Source organism: Platalea leucorodia (assembly GCF_965183815.1).
Source record: "Platalea leucorodia genome assembly, chromosome: 4".
Classification (NCBI taxonomy): domain Eukaryota; kingdom Metazoa; phylum Chordata; class Aves; order Pelecaniformes; family Threskiornithidae; genus Platalea; species Platalea leucorodia.
The window spans coordinates 127,609,201-127,624,132 of NC_138826.1; the positions used below are offsets into that span (position 1 = coordinate 127,609,201).

Sequence of the window (14,932 nt, forward strand, 5' to 3'; positions counted from 1 at the left end):
TACTTTTCCAGTTTATGATCTGCTACTGGGTTAAGATGCTATTTTACACAATAGACCCCCTTTAATATGATTTCCAGCTGCTTGTGGCTTGATTGAACCTTGAACAACTTCTGCTTAGAAGCACTTTCACAAACATTCTCACACATAAACCAAACATCTAGCATACAGTTTGCAAAATACAGATGCACTTTAGACACCACCGGCCACTGCATGCGTGCCTGCCAGGTAGCCGTGCACCCTTCCAGTCGATGGGCACTTGTGCAGGAGTCACCTCTAAGACCGAGCCATCAGATGAAGCATGTTAGAAGTGCGTATTTCCCTCTGGTCACTACAGAGGGCTCCCGGGCACCTTACTTGGGTGGAGATTTCTGCACTGCTAACCTGTAAGGCTGGAAGAGGTGAATCCCATCCTGCATGTGCTACTGATCATTTTTACCTTCAGAAGAAAATTCACTGGTTACTTCTACGCTAGCAAGTCCGTGGGTCGGCGCTGCGGTGAGCCCAGGCACCGAGGCAGTCAGCTCTGCTCCCTTTCTACCACGTACATTAACAGAACTGCAACGCATGAGCAGCTAATTAATGCCTGCATTCGCTTCCAAGGCTGCAGCTCAGCATCTGCTCGGCCCAGGCTCTGGTTCATCTTCAGAGTTACGGGAGCTTTCCGCCTGCAGATTTCATGGCAGGACAGCGGCATTATCAACATGATGTGTAAGTACACAACAGGGCAGTCCATTAAACACCCACTCTTTTTTTTTTTTTTTTAAGATTCTCTCTCCTAGTTTGTTTTTCAGATGAATCAAACACACATTTGATTATCCCTAGCTATCTACTACTCTCAGACCAGTCTCAAGTGGGACTACAGGTACCAGCCGCTCTCATACAAACACAAATGTGAGGCCCGTATGCACAGCAGTTCTGTGGCTTTGTCTTTTAAAAAGTACATTTTGAATACTAACCCTTGCGTTTTTCAACTAATTTTTACATTCTTGCTGGGATTGTGCTGCTCTCGGCTGCAGCTTGAAGCAGAATTTACTTTCTATTCACTTATTTTGTGTGTTAAACGTACAGTCCGTTTTGGCATCACCATGACTATCAAACGATGCCTTGGGGTTACTTAAAAGGAGCGCCTGCCACACAGCATGCCGCCTTTCTCTCGGCCCCCTCGCCCCCTGCCCCTCAGCTTCTCTACGTAAGTGGTAACGCGCTCTCCCCAGCTCCAGCCTGCGCAGCCCTCGCCAGCGCCGTGGCGTGGCCGCACCACCCCGATGAAACCCACCGACACACAAAATGAAGGGAAGCAAACGAGACCCCCGTGCTGTCATTGTGCCACCAGCCCTCGTTCACTCTGCCTCGTCCTCCCATCTCCCTCCTCCAGCATATTTTTGGTTTTAGCTGCACTGCAAACCATTTGGGACAGGGTCTAAAGACCCCGACATAGCCCATAGACGCGTGCCTGTTCCGGGCCCTGTCCTGTTTTTCCTTAGAAAAAAAACGTTACCTGCCCCACCGTCTCAGATTGCTACAGCTCATGGTTTTACTCTCAACCCAAGTGTTCAGCACACCGCACCCCAGCCCAGCCGCTATGTTCTGACAGAAAACCACCCACCAACCCTCATTTGCCAGCACGGAGGGTGGGAGAAACTCCCCTGTCCCTGGCAGTGCCGTAAAGAGACTGAGAGCAAGGGGCCTCTGGAGGTCTCCAGTCCAACCTTCTGCTCAGAGCAGGACCAGTGCCAGCGTTAGAACAGGTTTCTCAGGACACATGCAGCCTTCAAAGGAGAAATCACATTAAACATCCCCTCTTCGAAGACTTTTAGTTACAAGCCAGTAGAGAGGGCCGAGTCTTTCTTTCCTCCTGCTTCCCATGTAAGCATGAAAGCTCTATGGGGACAACCTTTCCTCTTTAGGAAGGGATTTCCCCCCATTTTGCCTTACCTACAGATTTTGTCCGTGGAATTCCTTTGCGCAGTGAAACATGGGGCTTCTCAGCTCCCGCAAGGACCCCCGAGTGTGCTGCCATACCCTGGCGTTCAAAGAGTGACTGGAAGAGAAAAAAGGAAATTTCCATTCTGGACATCAGCGAGGCTCAGCTGGAAGGACACACCACTTCATCGCAGGCCGCCTGATCCTTCCGACTGCGGCTGAGGCTGGGGCTCTACCCCCACCTCAGCCTGCAGGCCAGACCCCGGACCCCTTCCTCACCTCTACCTTCAGCAGTCCATCTTCCGTGCTGCCCCATCCAGCGTGCCTCCAAACCCTCTGAAGGGTTAACCCTCCCTCCCTCCCTCTCTCCAGCTTGCCTGCTCCTCGCTGCCTGCTCCCCCCGCCTGCCCTCTCTCCCTTGCCTGCCTGTTCCCCCTGCCTGCTTGCTCTCCCCTCCCTGCCTGCTCCCCCCTGCCTGCTCTCCGGCACTTTGTGCCCAGGGTGGGGTGGCACAGCGATGCCGACTCCGGCAGCAGCCTTCCTCCCGTGGGAAGGCTTTGCTCAGGCCAGTCTCTGCTCAGAAGCAGCCTGTCCCATTTTACCTCCTGCTCCAGAAGCTGCCTCCCACCGCCTGCAGCACTTTCACAATCCAGACAGCCTGGAGCTGGCAGCCCCACTCCTACTCCATCCATGCTTCCCCTCAGAGACGGCATTTTTCTCTTCTTTGATTCCTCCTAATTTCCAGCTTCACATCCAGAAAATTGCAGCCAGACTAAGCTCTCCAGCTCAGCTTTCCACACTCCTTCAGATCAGCTCTTACATCCTCCCTGTGGCAATCCCGTACCGGCGAGCGAGTGCCAAACAGCCCGGGTCAGCTCCTCCACCACCTGCCCGGCCTCCTGCTCTGGGTCTCCGTCTCCCCCCAGACTCTCTCCTTCCACCCCCCTGGGGAAACCCGCTGCCCAACGCGAGCCTCGGGGCTGGCAGCCAGCGTCTGTCGCAGCACCACGCGCCCTTCCCTCTCCCACCGCGAGCCCTCCTCTCTCACACTGATTTCTGCTGGCGTGATGCGCCGGCTTGTTGGTCGCTGCTTCACAGTGGCTGCCCTAGAATCTGCTTCGACAATGTCTGCTCTCAGCGCGGGCTCGGCTGCTGCCAAAATCTCATCCAGTTTCTCTGAAAATCCAAACATAAAAGCAAACAGGTTAGCAAGGGCTGCCATACCGAGGCAGCTCCCCTACGACAGGCCCATCCCCTGCAGTGCGGCTAAGCAGGGAGCGAACGTCCCCGCAGGGAGAGCAGCTCGTAGGCCCGTTGAGCAGGGAGTTGAGGAAGCGGCCGCTCAGTCGTCTCCTCCCCAGCCAGCGGCTAACGAAGATTTTGGAGGTGTTTCTGGAGCTGCCCACCCACCACGATGCACAACCAGGCACCAGCCTGGCTCAGCTGGGGGACCTGCAGACGACAGCCCGGTGCAGCGGCACCGCGCCATGCTGCTCTCCCACCCCGGCTGCACCAGGCCCATCCGTGCCGCCCGGGCACCCCGGACCAGCCTGCCTGACCTTCGGGGTCTGACCTGCCAGCTCCCGAGGCGGGGGGCCTGCTCCCAGCTGCGCTGCGCTTTGAGGAAGCCTCAATCCTTACATTAAAAGCCAATTTTTGCCCAGATGTATTTTTGATAGTCAGAATGAGACCAAGACCCGCCCCCTGCCGAGTCCCCATCCCTGGAGGTATTTAAAAGATGGGTAGATGTAGCACTTAGGGACATGGTTTAGTGCTGGACTTGGCAGTGCTGCGTTAACGGTTGGACTCGATGATCTTAAAGGTCTTTTCCAACCTAAACGATTCTGCGATTCTGTGATTCTCACTGGGCGAAGCGGGGCGTGGGCAGTCGCTGCGCTGCAGCAGGTAAGGGGAACCCAGGTGCCGCAGGGACCACAAGTGACGCAGAAGTCCACGGGACTCCACGGGACTCAGTCCGTCTCCAGCACAACCAGTGTCATTCCAGTGTCTGTTTGGGACAAACTGGGACGTTTCCTCCCCGAGTGGACTCATGTGCCCCAACGGCCCCGACGGCAGTCACCGGGCCCCCACATACCGCCATGTCCGTGGGCCCAGAAGCCCTGGTAAGCGCAGGCCGGTGGCAACAGTGCCCACCCGGGCTGTGGTGCAGCAGCACCATCTGCAGAGCTGGCACGGCCATGCCTGTGCCGCCATGGTGACCCCCACACCAACTCCCGGGCTTGACCTCAGCCCTGCCTCGCCACCGCGGGCCTGCCTGCAGATCTCTGGGCTACGCTTGACCTTGGTTAGCCTCACCAGGGCAGATCCTGGCCTGGCTCCCGGCCTGACCTCAGCCCTGCCTCATCACTACAGACCTGCCTGATGGGCTGGACTTGTGGTTGAAGGTGGCCGACCTCGGTCTGCCCTGCCCATGGTGCTCAGGGCAGCGGGGCCTGTCAGGTCCCCGGCCGTGCGACCATGTCTGTCCTTTGGGGAGCGGCCAGCGCTCGCTGCTCCCCCAGCCTGCAAAGCAGCCCCGCTCTGCAGCGCTCACACCACTCGTGCCAGGAGGACGCGCCCACTCGGACACAGCACCAGCCCCGCCTGCCGCTGGGGTTTTGTCTGGGGCCATAAAACAGCCTGAAACTCAGGACATCGGAAAGGGCAGCAGGCAGATGCTGGCCACTGTCACCACTGACCCCTCCTGAGCTCCCTCCACGTGGAGCCTGACAGGGTCCAGCAGAGCCCAGCTAACGGAGGCTGCTGGGCTGGTGCTCAGCCTGGGCAGGGCCCGTTCAGGTGTGGCTGCTCCCTGCTCCTACGGCTCCCCGGGCTGGGCAGGGCTGAGTCTGGGGGCTCTGTGTCATAAATGGTGTCAGCTGGCACGGGAGCGCAGCCATCACGCTGGCATGGGGCTGTGCTGCAGCGGATGGGTCTGCCTTGGCATTCATCAAGACTGGATGCTTCTACCTCCATGGCACAACCAATCCACTGTCCCAGTAAATTGTCCAGGGAGAGGGGAGAACACGTGCAGCGCTCATCCCGTAAGGCTGACAAGCTCTCCTGTGTTCAGGTGAAGCTTGTGAACTTCTGGGCTCTTTCCAGCCTGGCTGTTGAACTTGGGACTGCGAAATGTCACTGCTGTGGTGTGGGAGCTGCTGATCTTTGTGACCCGAGCGACCTGCAGCGCTCTGACCATCAATCGGGCCCGTACTCCTACAAAACCCTGCCTGGGGCGGATATGACTCAGGGGCCAGCTTCAGTACCGCCGCACACTGTGGCCACGGCAGTCGTCCACGTGGCAGTTTGTAAGCCAGCGTTCCTGAGTTACAGAAACATTTAAAAATGAGTCCCAAACATTTCAGAAGCCCAGTCTATGAAGCAGCAAGCCCTGCACCAACACAGACCCCAAGTGGTCTTTGCCAAGGGGACTCAGGTGTCCTCTGAGGCCAGCACCCTTGGTGGCAGGTCCTGGGACTAAGGCCACAAGGCCCTGGGACTAAGGAGCTGCACCTGCCCCAAGGAAAGAGCTCAGGCCAGCTCCTGAACTTCCTCGGCACAAGACCTCCAGTAGCCAACCATCCTTGTCTCTGGGGGACTTCATGGTTCCTCTTCCTCACTGCTGTGTGACTCGCACGCTGCGCTCACCGCAAGAGGCGCGGGGCGGTTCAGCCTGCTCAGAGGGGAGCTGGCTCATTCCTCGTGGCCAAACGCTGCCGAGCGACCGTGTGGACCTCTAACAGCCAAGCCTCAGGAGGGGACGGGCCACGGGCTGATTCTAAAGAAGACCTGCCTCATCAGTGTCTCTGGAAGCTGCTCTGGGCAGCCCCGTAGCGACGTTAGTTTGGAGACCCCAGAGCTGTGGGAGGAGTAACGGCAATGCTCAGCCCTCTCCACCTGCCTCCGCTTCTGGCTTTATTCCACTTTCCATCTCGTAATGCCATTAGAGCACAGGGAGACAAATCACCACAAACTGCACTGTGTATCTGCCATGCCTTTGCAGGAGATGGAAGAGCATCCTGGAGCGGATCCTGCCTCCAGGCTGCTGGGCCGGGGGATGAGGCAGCGCTGGAGCTGCCCTGAGAAGAGGGACCCCCCTGGAATGGGTGCAGATGGCTCTGGCTGTCCAAAGCGTCAAGTGCTCTCCACCACACACTTGGAGATGGCTGTCTTCACTGTCAGGACATCCCTGGTGACCTTCAGCTGATCACTCTGATCCCTGGGACCTCTGCATTGCCTCCACCTCTGGGTACTGACAGGTCTGCTCGGTACAGAGGAGGTCTGGGGAGGTCCCTCAGAGACCTCCCGCTTGTAAGCCTTGCTCAGCTTCTTTCCTATGTCATCACCATTATGGTGGAAGACAGTGCCTCACACCTCCTGTTCCTTGGGAAACAGTTCTCCAGCTTCACATTACCAGGACAGAGTTTTGCTTCTGAAAGGCTCAGAACTGGGGTCAGGTCTCCAGGCTCCCTCCCTCTGCCCTGTGCCTGTGCTGGAGAAATGCAGAACTGTGTGCTGGCACAGGATGAGCCTTCTCGCTCCATTCAGGATTGTCCATTACCGGCTCTCAGCCCTGGCAGGAACCTGCTGTCTTTGTAGCATCCCTCACGCGAGGGCCACGCAGACACTGCGTGGTGCAACTGTCGTGTACAGAGCCCTGCTGCAACCAGCTTTGCCCCAGCCAGCTCGGGCACCGATACCGTGGCCCTCATGGTGGGTGGCCCTCTCCACCCGGAGCTCAGCCAACTAATAACCAAACCAGCTCAGCCCCAGCTAACCTGGGCGTGCCCTCAGAGCTGCCACCAAACCCTGCCTGCAGTGCAGGTGCCTCCTCAGGTGCTTCCTCGGCACGGGACCGCCGGGAGCAGCACGACAGCCTGCACGGGGCAGAAGCAGAGGCAACACCTGCACTGCTGGACACGGCAGCGAGCGTGGCTGCCATTTCATCTGATGAGCTCCAAAGCTCTGACCCGGGGGCTGAAGGAGACTGTACTTTAGGACCCCAGATGCGGGGGACATTCCTGTGGAAGGCATTTTCACCGTGGAGCAAACACAAAGCAAGTACAACACTCGGGAAAGGCAGACCTGGGGATTCACGGGGCCCAGCTGGCACACGGGCATTCCTGCCTGTGCCCAGCAGGAGCCCAACACGACCGCGCCGATTCCGGCCGTTCTGCTGCCCCGCCAGAGCTGCACGTGGCGGCTGCTCCCATGGCGGCGGTGCTGGGCGGGAGGCTGACCTGCAGAGCCCTGGCTCCCTTTGGGCTGAGCCTTCCCGTGACAACTAGGGGACGGTGACCCGGGCCAGTCCCTTGGGGTGCACCGTGCGTGCCTGTGTGGTGCGACTGGGTGCTGGCTGGGAGGCTGACGGGGAAGGGAGGAGCCCCAGGATGTGCGGTTTCACTCACCCCCTTTTCTTCTCCGCATGGAGGCTTGGAATCAAGAAACAAAAGACAACATGAATGGCATGCACAGTTCCTGCTTTCATTCCCAGCTCCAGCCTCGCTGCCTGCCTGCTGTGCCTCTTCCCCGCACGCTCTCCTGCCTCCCAGCATGCTGGCAGGATCAGGCCCTGACAGTGGAGCGTGTGCCTGCCTCGCCGGGCGCTCTCGGGACGAAGGCTCAGGCAGGGCAGGGGGTGCAGCACCTTGTGCACCCTCCTCGGCTCTGTTGCCCCTCCGTGGGAAGGCCAGCACCCGTCCTGGCCCCGCAGGCGGGCAGGCACCAACAGAGGCCGGCTCTCGCCAGCCCCACCGCTGGGACCAGCCCTCCGCTGAGCCCTCCTCTTCTTCACTCAGACCAGGAAAGCAGAGGGAAGGTGCGATGTAAGACCAGGAGGAGGTCTGGATGGCATTTAATGCCCGAGCCATGGAGAAACTCTTTTAAAAAAGCTTTTAATCCCTCCCTGCTCACTGAGAAGACACAGCAGCCTGCATGACTCCCAAAGCCCGTTTCCTCTGCATCCAGTAACCGCCAGGACTGCAGGGCAGGAGTGCTTTGTTAGCAGCTTGCTGGGAATCTGCTTTTCCAAGGGGACTGGCACAACATGCATCAAGAAAATGTTAAGGTATGGCTATGGGCATGTGGGATGTTCTGCAGGACAGGGACAGGCTCCAAGGGAAAAGGGGCAGGGACCATGCGACAAGGCTCCCTTTAAGAAGCTGCAGGTAGAACCGTCCCTTTCACTAACACCACTGTCCCCCCAGAAAAGGAGACTGGGCTCTGAACTTGCACACGGCTGAGGCGCGGGGATGCTGACCTGCACTAAAACTCCCCCTTCGCAGTAACAGCCGGAGGATCAACCACCAGAAGGCAAAGTGTGGGAGGAGGAACGGTCCCCCATTTTCCCTGTGCCGTGCTCCCTGGGGATGTGTGGCACTCTCCCTGACCCACAGGACATGAAGTAGGGACTAACCGCTACAATTGCACGGAAAACATGTGGACTAAGACCCATCACCGGCTACAAATCCCTCTCCCGGGAGACACAGGCAGCTGCTGCTCCTAGTCCCTCTCCAGGTAGAAGAGAGGCAGCGTCTAGATGCAAACTCCTCAGGGAGACCTAGAGGACTCATCTTTAATATATTCTCTGGCAGAGCTATTTCTCTGCTTTTCGTGACTTCCCTTTCCACGAGCTTGCTCCCCTCCCCCTTGAGCCCAGCAGCTCTGCTTGTCAAAACACATGCACAACCCCCCGCCCTGACACGCTGCGGCTTTCCCGGCGCAGGGCATCCCGTGGTGCTGTCCCACGCCCCACTTGGCACTTGCAAGGCCAAGCGCCGCGGTCGGGGTGCCCGTTCCTCTGCAAAGGCGCCTGCACGACGCGCGCCAGGCTTTGACTCGGGCGTGATGGTCACCAAAGATGGGGACATGCAGCTGGGGAACACGTTCTCACGGAGGCAACATGCTGCCTGTGCGTGCAAGCAGGCACCCATAACACTGCCTAGGAACTGCAGGACCAGCAACCGAGAGTAAAAATATGAACCCTGGGATCTGTGCAGTATCTGTGCAAAGGGAAGAGCAAAAAGTGGAAGAAACGGGCTATTCTGAATCCTCTCCTAATGGCTAATAGCAAACACAGTGCCTTCAGGTTTAGTAATAAATGGCTGGAGAAGCGGGGAACAGGCTAGGGTGAAAATCAAGGCAGTGGGCTCAGCACAAAATAAATCACAGTGGCCATCAGCGAGTTGATGCAAACCCTTAAATGCTGAGATTTGTCCCTTCAAGCCTCTGTTTGTGAGCCCGAACCCTCAAGGTCTATTTCTTTCAGGAGAGCCCCGCGGGGCTGTAAAGCCTGGACATGCGTGTAGGACAGGGAGCAGAGCAGAGCGAGAAAGGTTGCGGACCTTCCTTCAACACCCTGAAAAAGAGAGGGGGTGGCGGGGTCTCTGCCTAGGTTTCTGCCTCTCCGGTGGGTCTCCTCCCAGGCAGGACAGGGGTCTGCCACGTGCAGCCTCTGCACCATGGCCGGCAAGCGCATCTGTACACATCGCCACATTTTCGCCCAGCAAAAATATAAATACAAATAAAAAACCAGCAGAAGCACGAGCCATGGCAGTGGGCAGTGCCGAGAGCGGCTCCCTCTTGCTCTGCCGATGCTCTCGGGGGGGCTCGCAGCACATCTGACTCCCGCCCTGTGCCAGCCCTGAACAGCCCGTCCTGGCAGGGCCAACCTCGTGTGCACCAGAGCTGCGTGTCGTAGCGCAGCTGCCCCGAAGGCTCCCCCAGAAGGAAGGGTCCCTCCGCACCTCCTCTGCCCGGCAGGCTGCAAGGGCCGCATGGCCACCGTTCTGCTAGCCAGCCTCCCCGGCACTGCCGCCGCCAGCGGAGAGCCCTGCTCAGCTGCCCTGCGGCCTCTGCAGCGCGCGGGGGACAACGTGTGGCAAAATGGGCAAATCGCTCTGTGCAGAGAGAAGGGACTGCCATTTGGAGGGTGTGGGAACACCGGCACCCCTACGGCCCTCCGCTGGCAGGATGCTACTGGGGGGAGCCCAGCGCACCGGGAAGGTGTGGGCCGGAATAGATGGGAAGACTGAGGGGCTTCAGCACAGGGCACCTGGAAGCGAGGACAGGGTGGAGGTGGAGAGGCTTTAAGAGAATATAGGAAAACATGTAGATGCAAGCTGGGATACCAAAGCATCTGGAAACGTGGGTAGGCTCTGTAGTGACAGCAGAACGTGTGAGCGTGTGTGCTGTGTATGTGTGTGTGTAAGGGGGGAGGGCAGCCCATGGGGATGCCAGCTAATCTGGCAGGGTGCGGTATCTGCCTGGAGGTAGAGGAAAATAAAAACAAGGGGCTGTTCGGAGTGCGGGAGAAGCAGGGTGCCTGACGGACGGGGCACGGGGGCGGCAAGCCTCTCCGCAAGCACACGGAGGCACCCAGCGTCCTCCCCCCAGGCCGCCTCTCTGGGGAGGCGGCACCGGAGGGGTGGACCAGCCCTGCCGGGGGCTCCCGCGCCCCTGTGGCGGTGGCAGCGGGCTCTCGGCCCCCCGCGCCCCACACGCTGCTAAGCATGACGGAAACTTCAGCGCAGGAGGTGCGCGCGTCGCCTCGCGCTCGTGCTCATGCACCCCTCTGGAAAATGGACGTTGGGCGAGTGTGCTGCCTGCTCCGGCCACGGCCCCGCATGCTCCTCATGCACCCCTGCATGCACACGCAAGCCCCTGCCGCCACTCACCCAGCTCTTCCAGCTCGGCCGTCATGGACTTGGAACGCAGCGTCAGGGTGGTGCTGGGCGCTCTCTTGGGAGGCGGCGGAGCTGAAAGGAAGAGAGACGGCATTTTGCATTTCTTGTCCAGGAACTTACGAGGAGTGGCCAGATGCAGATGCCACTTCTTCTCCACAGCCTGGATCTCCTCGTACTCGCGGGATGAGGAGTCGCACTGCTGCAGGATCTTATTGAGGCTGCGTGTGGAAGCAAACTTCTTCATGGTCTTGGTAGCACAGTCCCGGGGCACGGGGCAGGCCCCGGCGCGGAGGGGCTGGTGGCTCCCGCAGGCACGTGCAGGCTGCCCAGGCTCCCACAGCCCTCAGCGGAGGAGAGTCCAAGTCATGTCCCCGGGCTGCGCCTGCCCCCCTGCAGCTACCGGAGATGCTATGGCTATGAAAGCCTCTCGCGAATTAAATCTGTCTCAGGCAGCTGGCTGCCTGCCTGTGGGACTCAGCAAACAGCTTTGATGGCTGCTTCCCCTCCGCACACGCCATGGGTGGAGGGTAGGAGGGAGAAACAAGTCCAGCAGGCCTGATCTCAGTCTCTCATTCCCGCCTCGGCGCGGCGCATCCCCCAGCAAAACACAGCCCACCCACCCTCCTCTGCCGGCTCGGCCGTATCCAGGACGGGGTGAGGCTCCCGCGGCCCTAGCGAAGCGCTGCAGGCGGCCGGCTCCGCACCGGGCAGCGGAGGCACATGGCCGGCACGGGGCAGCGCGGTGCTGTGCCGGGGCGCGGGGCTGCCCCAAGGGGCTGCCTAGCCGGGCCGGCCCGCGGGGCTGCCCCGGAGGCGCTGCATGCCATGAGCCCACCAGAGCGGGGACGAGTTGAAGGCTCTTCCTCTTCACTTGGGGCGCCTCCTCCTCCTCACGCTTGCTCGCTGACAATGCTGGATTCAACGCTCAGGCATTGCCATGGCAACCGGAGCTTCAGGCTTTGCTGGCGCTGCCTGCATCAGAGACCCCAACAGGGGCGGATTCAGCCAGAAAACGCCAGTCCCACACAGGCCTCCATCGCCCCCAGGAAGAGGCAAGCCCCAGCCGGGGGGGACGGGGGTCTGGCTCCCCCCGGCCGTGCTGCAGCCAGGGTCCCGCAGAGGGGACTCAGCTCCGGTCCCCGCACCCCGTGCTGGAAGAGCGGCCGCCCAGCTCTGTGGGCTCAGGGCACGGGCAGCAGGCAGCGACAGGCAGCAACGGGCAGCAACGGGCAGCAACGGGCAGCTGCTCACCGGCTGCAGGGCTGGAAGCACCAGGAGAAGCGACGAGCGGCACTGGCAGTGGTCCCAGCACTGATTCCCGAGCCTCAGCCTTTCCCACGACTGATGCTTTTGTGCCGTGACAATATAATTACAGCTCTTAGTGTCAGTGCGCAGAGCTGCCTCCCTCCCCCACGCCCCGCGTGCTGCGCTGGGAGCGCCCCGCTCCCGTCCCCCCGCGCCCCGCTCCCGTCCCCCCGCGCCGGCGCCCAGCCACGCTCCCCCAGGAAACACTCCTGCCCCACAGCCTGCCCCACGCTGCCGGCTGCTCCCAGGTCTGCCCCTGCCTCCCGCAGCTGGGTGCCTATGGATGAGGTCCTATACTCCACAGACAGCTGCTGCCAGATGTGCCCCTGCCCTCCACTGCCGGCTGCTCCCAGATGTGCCCCGCCTTCCACCGCCAGCCCCTGCCCTCCACCTCTGGCTGCCCCTGGATGAGGTCCTACCCTCCACAGCCAGCTGCTCCCAGATGTGCCTCCAGCCTCCCTAGCTGGCTGTCCTCAGATGTGCCCCTGCCCTCCACAGCTGTATGACATGATCCGTCCCCCCTGCACACAGCTGGCTGCCTCCCATCCAGCTGCCCTCCAGATGTGCCCCTGCCCTCCTCAGCTGGCTACCCCTTACCCCAAGGGCTGCCCTGCCCTGCTGGCCACAAGCGCATCAGCCCACCGCCAAACTCCCCCCAGGCCCCACCTCTGGCCGAGGGTCTTGGCTCTGCCCTCGGGGCCCAGGGACAACGGGGCGAAGGCCTAGAGCCTTCTGGGGGCCCCACGGCCGCCTGCCCTCCCATGAGTGAGGGCAAGTCCCGCACGCGGCCAGCAGCCCCAGGACTGGCCGTGCCCCCAGGAGCAACCAGCCCATGGGGCAGTTCCCAGCCACAGAATTCCCGAGAGAGGACAGGCTCCACCCGGGCGCTCCCCACCACCCTGGGGGCTGTCCTCCATGCTGGCACCCCCTGCGCTCCTGTAGGCACCATCCTCCGCCCCGACACCCCCCATCCCCACAGCACAGTGCTCCACCCTGACAGCCCCACATTAGCAAGGGCAGCTCTCCATCACAGCCCGCCTCGCACAGCAGGGCCGGTTCCCCGCCACAACACCCCCATGCACCCTGAAGCAGGGGCAGACCCCCACCACGACCCCGCGCAGGGCAGGGGGAGTCTCTGCTCTCCAGCACAGCCTGCCGCGGGCACCACGGGCTGCGGGTGCCAGAAGCAGCTCTGTTCCCAAGGAGGAGCCGGCTCCAGCCTTCGCTGAGCACACACAGCTCCGGTGTGAGAACACAGCTGTCCCGCAGCCTGGCCGCGGATGGGACCTGCAGGAGGCCTGGCCAGCAGCCGCTGGCTGCGCCCGGCTCCCCCAGTGTCAGTGGCAGTGCCCTGCCACAGCCCCTCCACCTGACCACCGTCCCCATCCTCCCTGCGCCGCTCCCAGCCGCAGCCGCCGGGTGCCGGCGTGTCCTCGTGTGGCAGTGCTGTGTGTGCGGAGGGCTCCGTGCCGGGACAGGCAGGTCTTCCCCTCGCGGTGCCCTCCTTCCTCCCCTGCTGCAGCTCGGCAGCCTCACGGCCATCCACCCGTGCCAGGCTCCTCCTGGCAGACCCACAGGCTTCGGCATGCCTGCTCACATTGAGGTGACGCAACCCCCGTTCAGAGAACCACGAGACTCCACACCTACCCTTCTTCCGAACAACTTCTTCTGATTCTGGCTTGCGGCTGACGGAAACAACTTTCATCACCAGGTGGTTCCCCCCTTGCCGGATCAAGGAGACCACCTGCTTGTGCCCCACCTTCACCACGTTGACACCATTCACCTAGGGGACACAGAGAAAGAGAGCAGTGAGAAGGCTGGCTGCCACAAAGAGAACAGGCAGAGGGCAAGACTGACGGATGTCAAGCCACAAAACCAGATGATTTTGCATCTCTGCGTTCGTTTTTACAGCCTAGCACATTTTCATATTTAAGCTGTCCCTGTGGGGTGTCACCTACTGGTGACCTCAACCTTCTGGAGAAGCTGAGGAACCTGCAACAGGCCAGTGCAAACCAGTGCACACCAGTGCTGCAGCCAGGTGGCAAGAGCTGGACCTCCCCCTTCCCACTGGGCCATCAAGGCAGATCACTAAAAACTGAGCCTTTCCTAGTTCTGCCTGGGTATTCGGCAACCACAGGGGAGGCTCCTGGATCCGCAAATCTTGAGTTGTGCCGCAGGTCCGCAAGAGGCGCTGGAAGAGCACAGGCACCCGTTTGGAGCGGCGTGCAGAGATCGCCCTGAACAGCTCAGCCACCCTGTCCCCACCAGCAGCCACGCGTGGCGTACGGACGGAGACGCTTATCTGCTCCCCTGGCTATCGACACGCTGATCGACTCCTTCCAGGGCTCTGTGGGACACATGCTGAAGCTCATTCCTGTCGTCGTTTTTAGTGCTAGCGTAACCTATTAGCTTCCTGGACAAGCGCTGGGCTGTGATGGCAGGCTAGGCAATCTCCAAGACACAAAACCAAGAAATAAACTGGGAAATGCAACCTCAGTACTCGGGCATCTACCAAGCAGCAACGAACACGAGGGTCTCCATGGGGCATTAACAGCTGGACCCTCGCTTTGGGTAACTGAGCTTGAGGTGTAACGGGGATGAGGATGCCACAGTTCAGACGCTTCACAGCTGGAAAAACTGGTTTCAACTTTTGTGGCTTAGTTCCCCGCTTTGTAAAGGAACCAGAGGTGTTTGCACACTTTGGCAGTCACCGCTGAGATGTGCTGCGCGCTCCAGAACTGCTGCTGCTCTAGGCGTAAGATAACACTGACGGCAAATAAGAGACAAGTGATTATCTACGGGCAATAGCTACAGAAGCACTTGCGTTCGTTAATATTTATGTTAATATTTTTGTTCCCAGAAGCGGAGCACTCAAAAGACAGGTAATGACAGGATTTAGGTTGTCCATGCAACATTAATTTTGTCATCCTAAGTTCAAGACCAGAAGCGTTATAGCTAAGCTGTTGCATGCCACCACCTTCAGGTCTCAAAGACACCAGGAGACGGAGAATTCAGCCTTT

General features: G+C 60.1%; 1 protein-coding gene across 1 annotated transcript in view; it reads right to left on the reverse strand.

Moving 5' to 3' along the window:
* Positions 1–14,932, reverse strand: part of SHANK3 (SH3 and multiple ankyrin repeat domains 3) — a gene marked incomplete at its 5' end in the record, with an annotated part of 356,878 nt that overhangs the window by 34,610 nt on the left and 307,336 nt on the right. Inside the window, 4 exon segments of the mRNA XM_082310842.1 lie at positions 1,936–2,041; positions 2,972–3,097; positions 10,576–10,679; positions 13,560–13,695. Coding sequence (XP_082166968.1) covers positions 1,936–2,041; positions 2,972–3,097; positions 10,576–10,679; positions 13,560–13,695 — 472 coding nt within the window.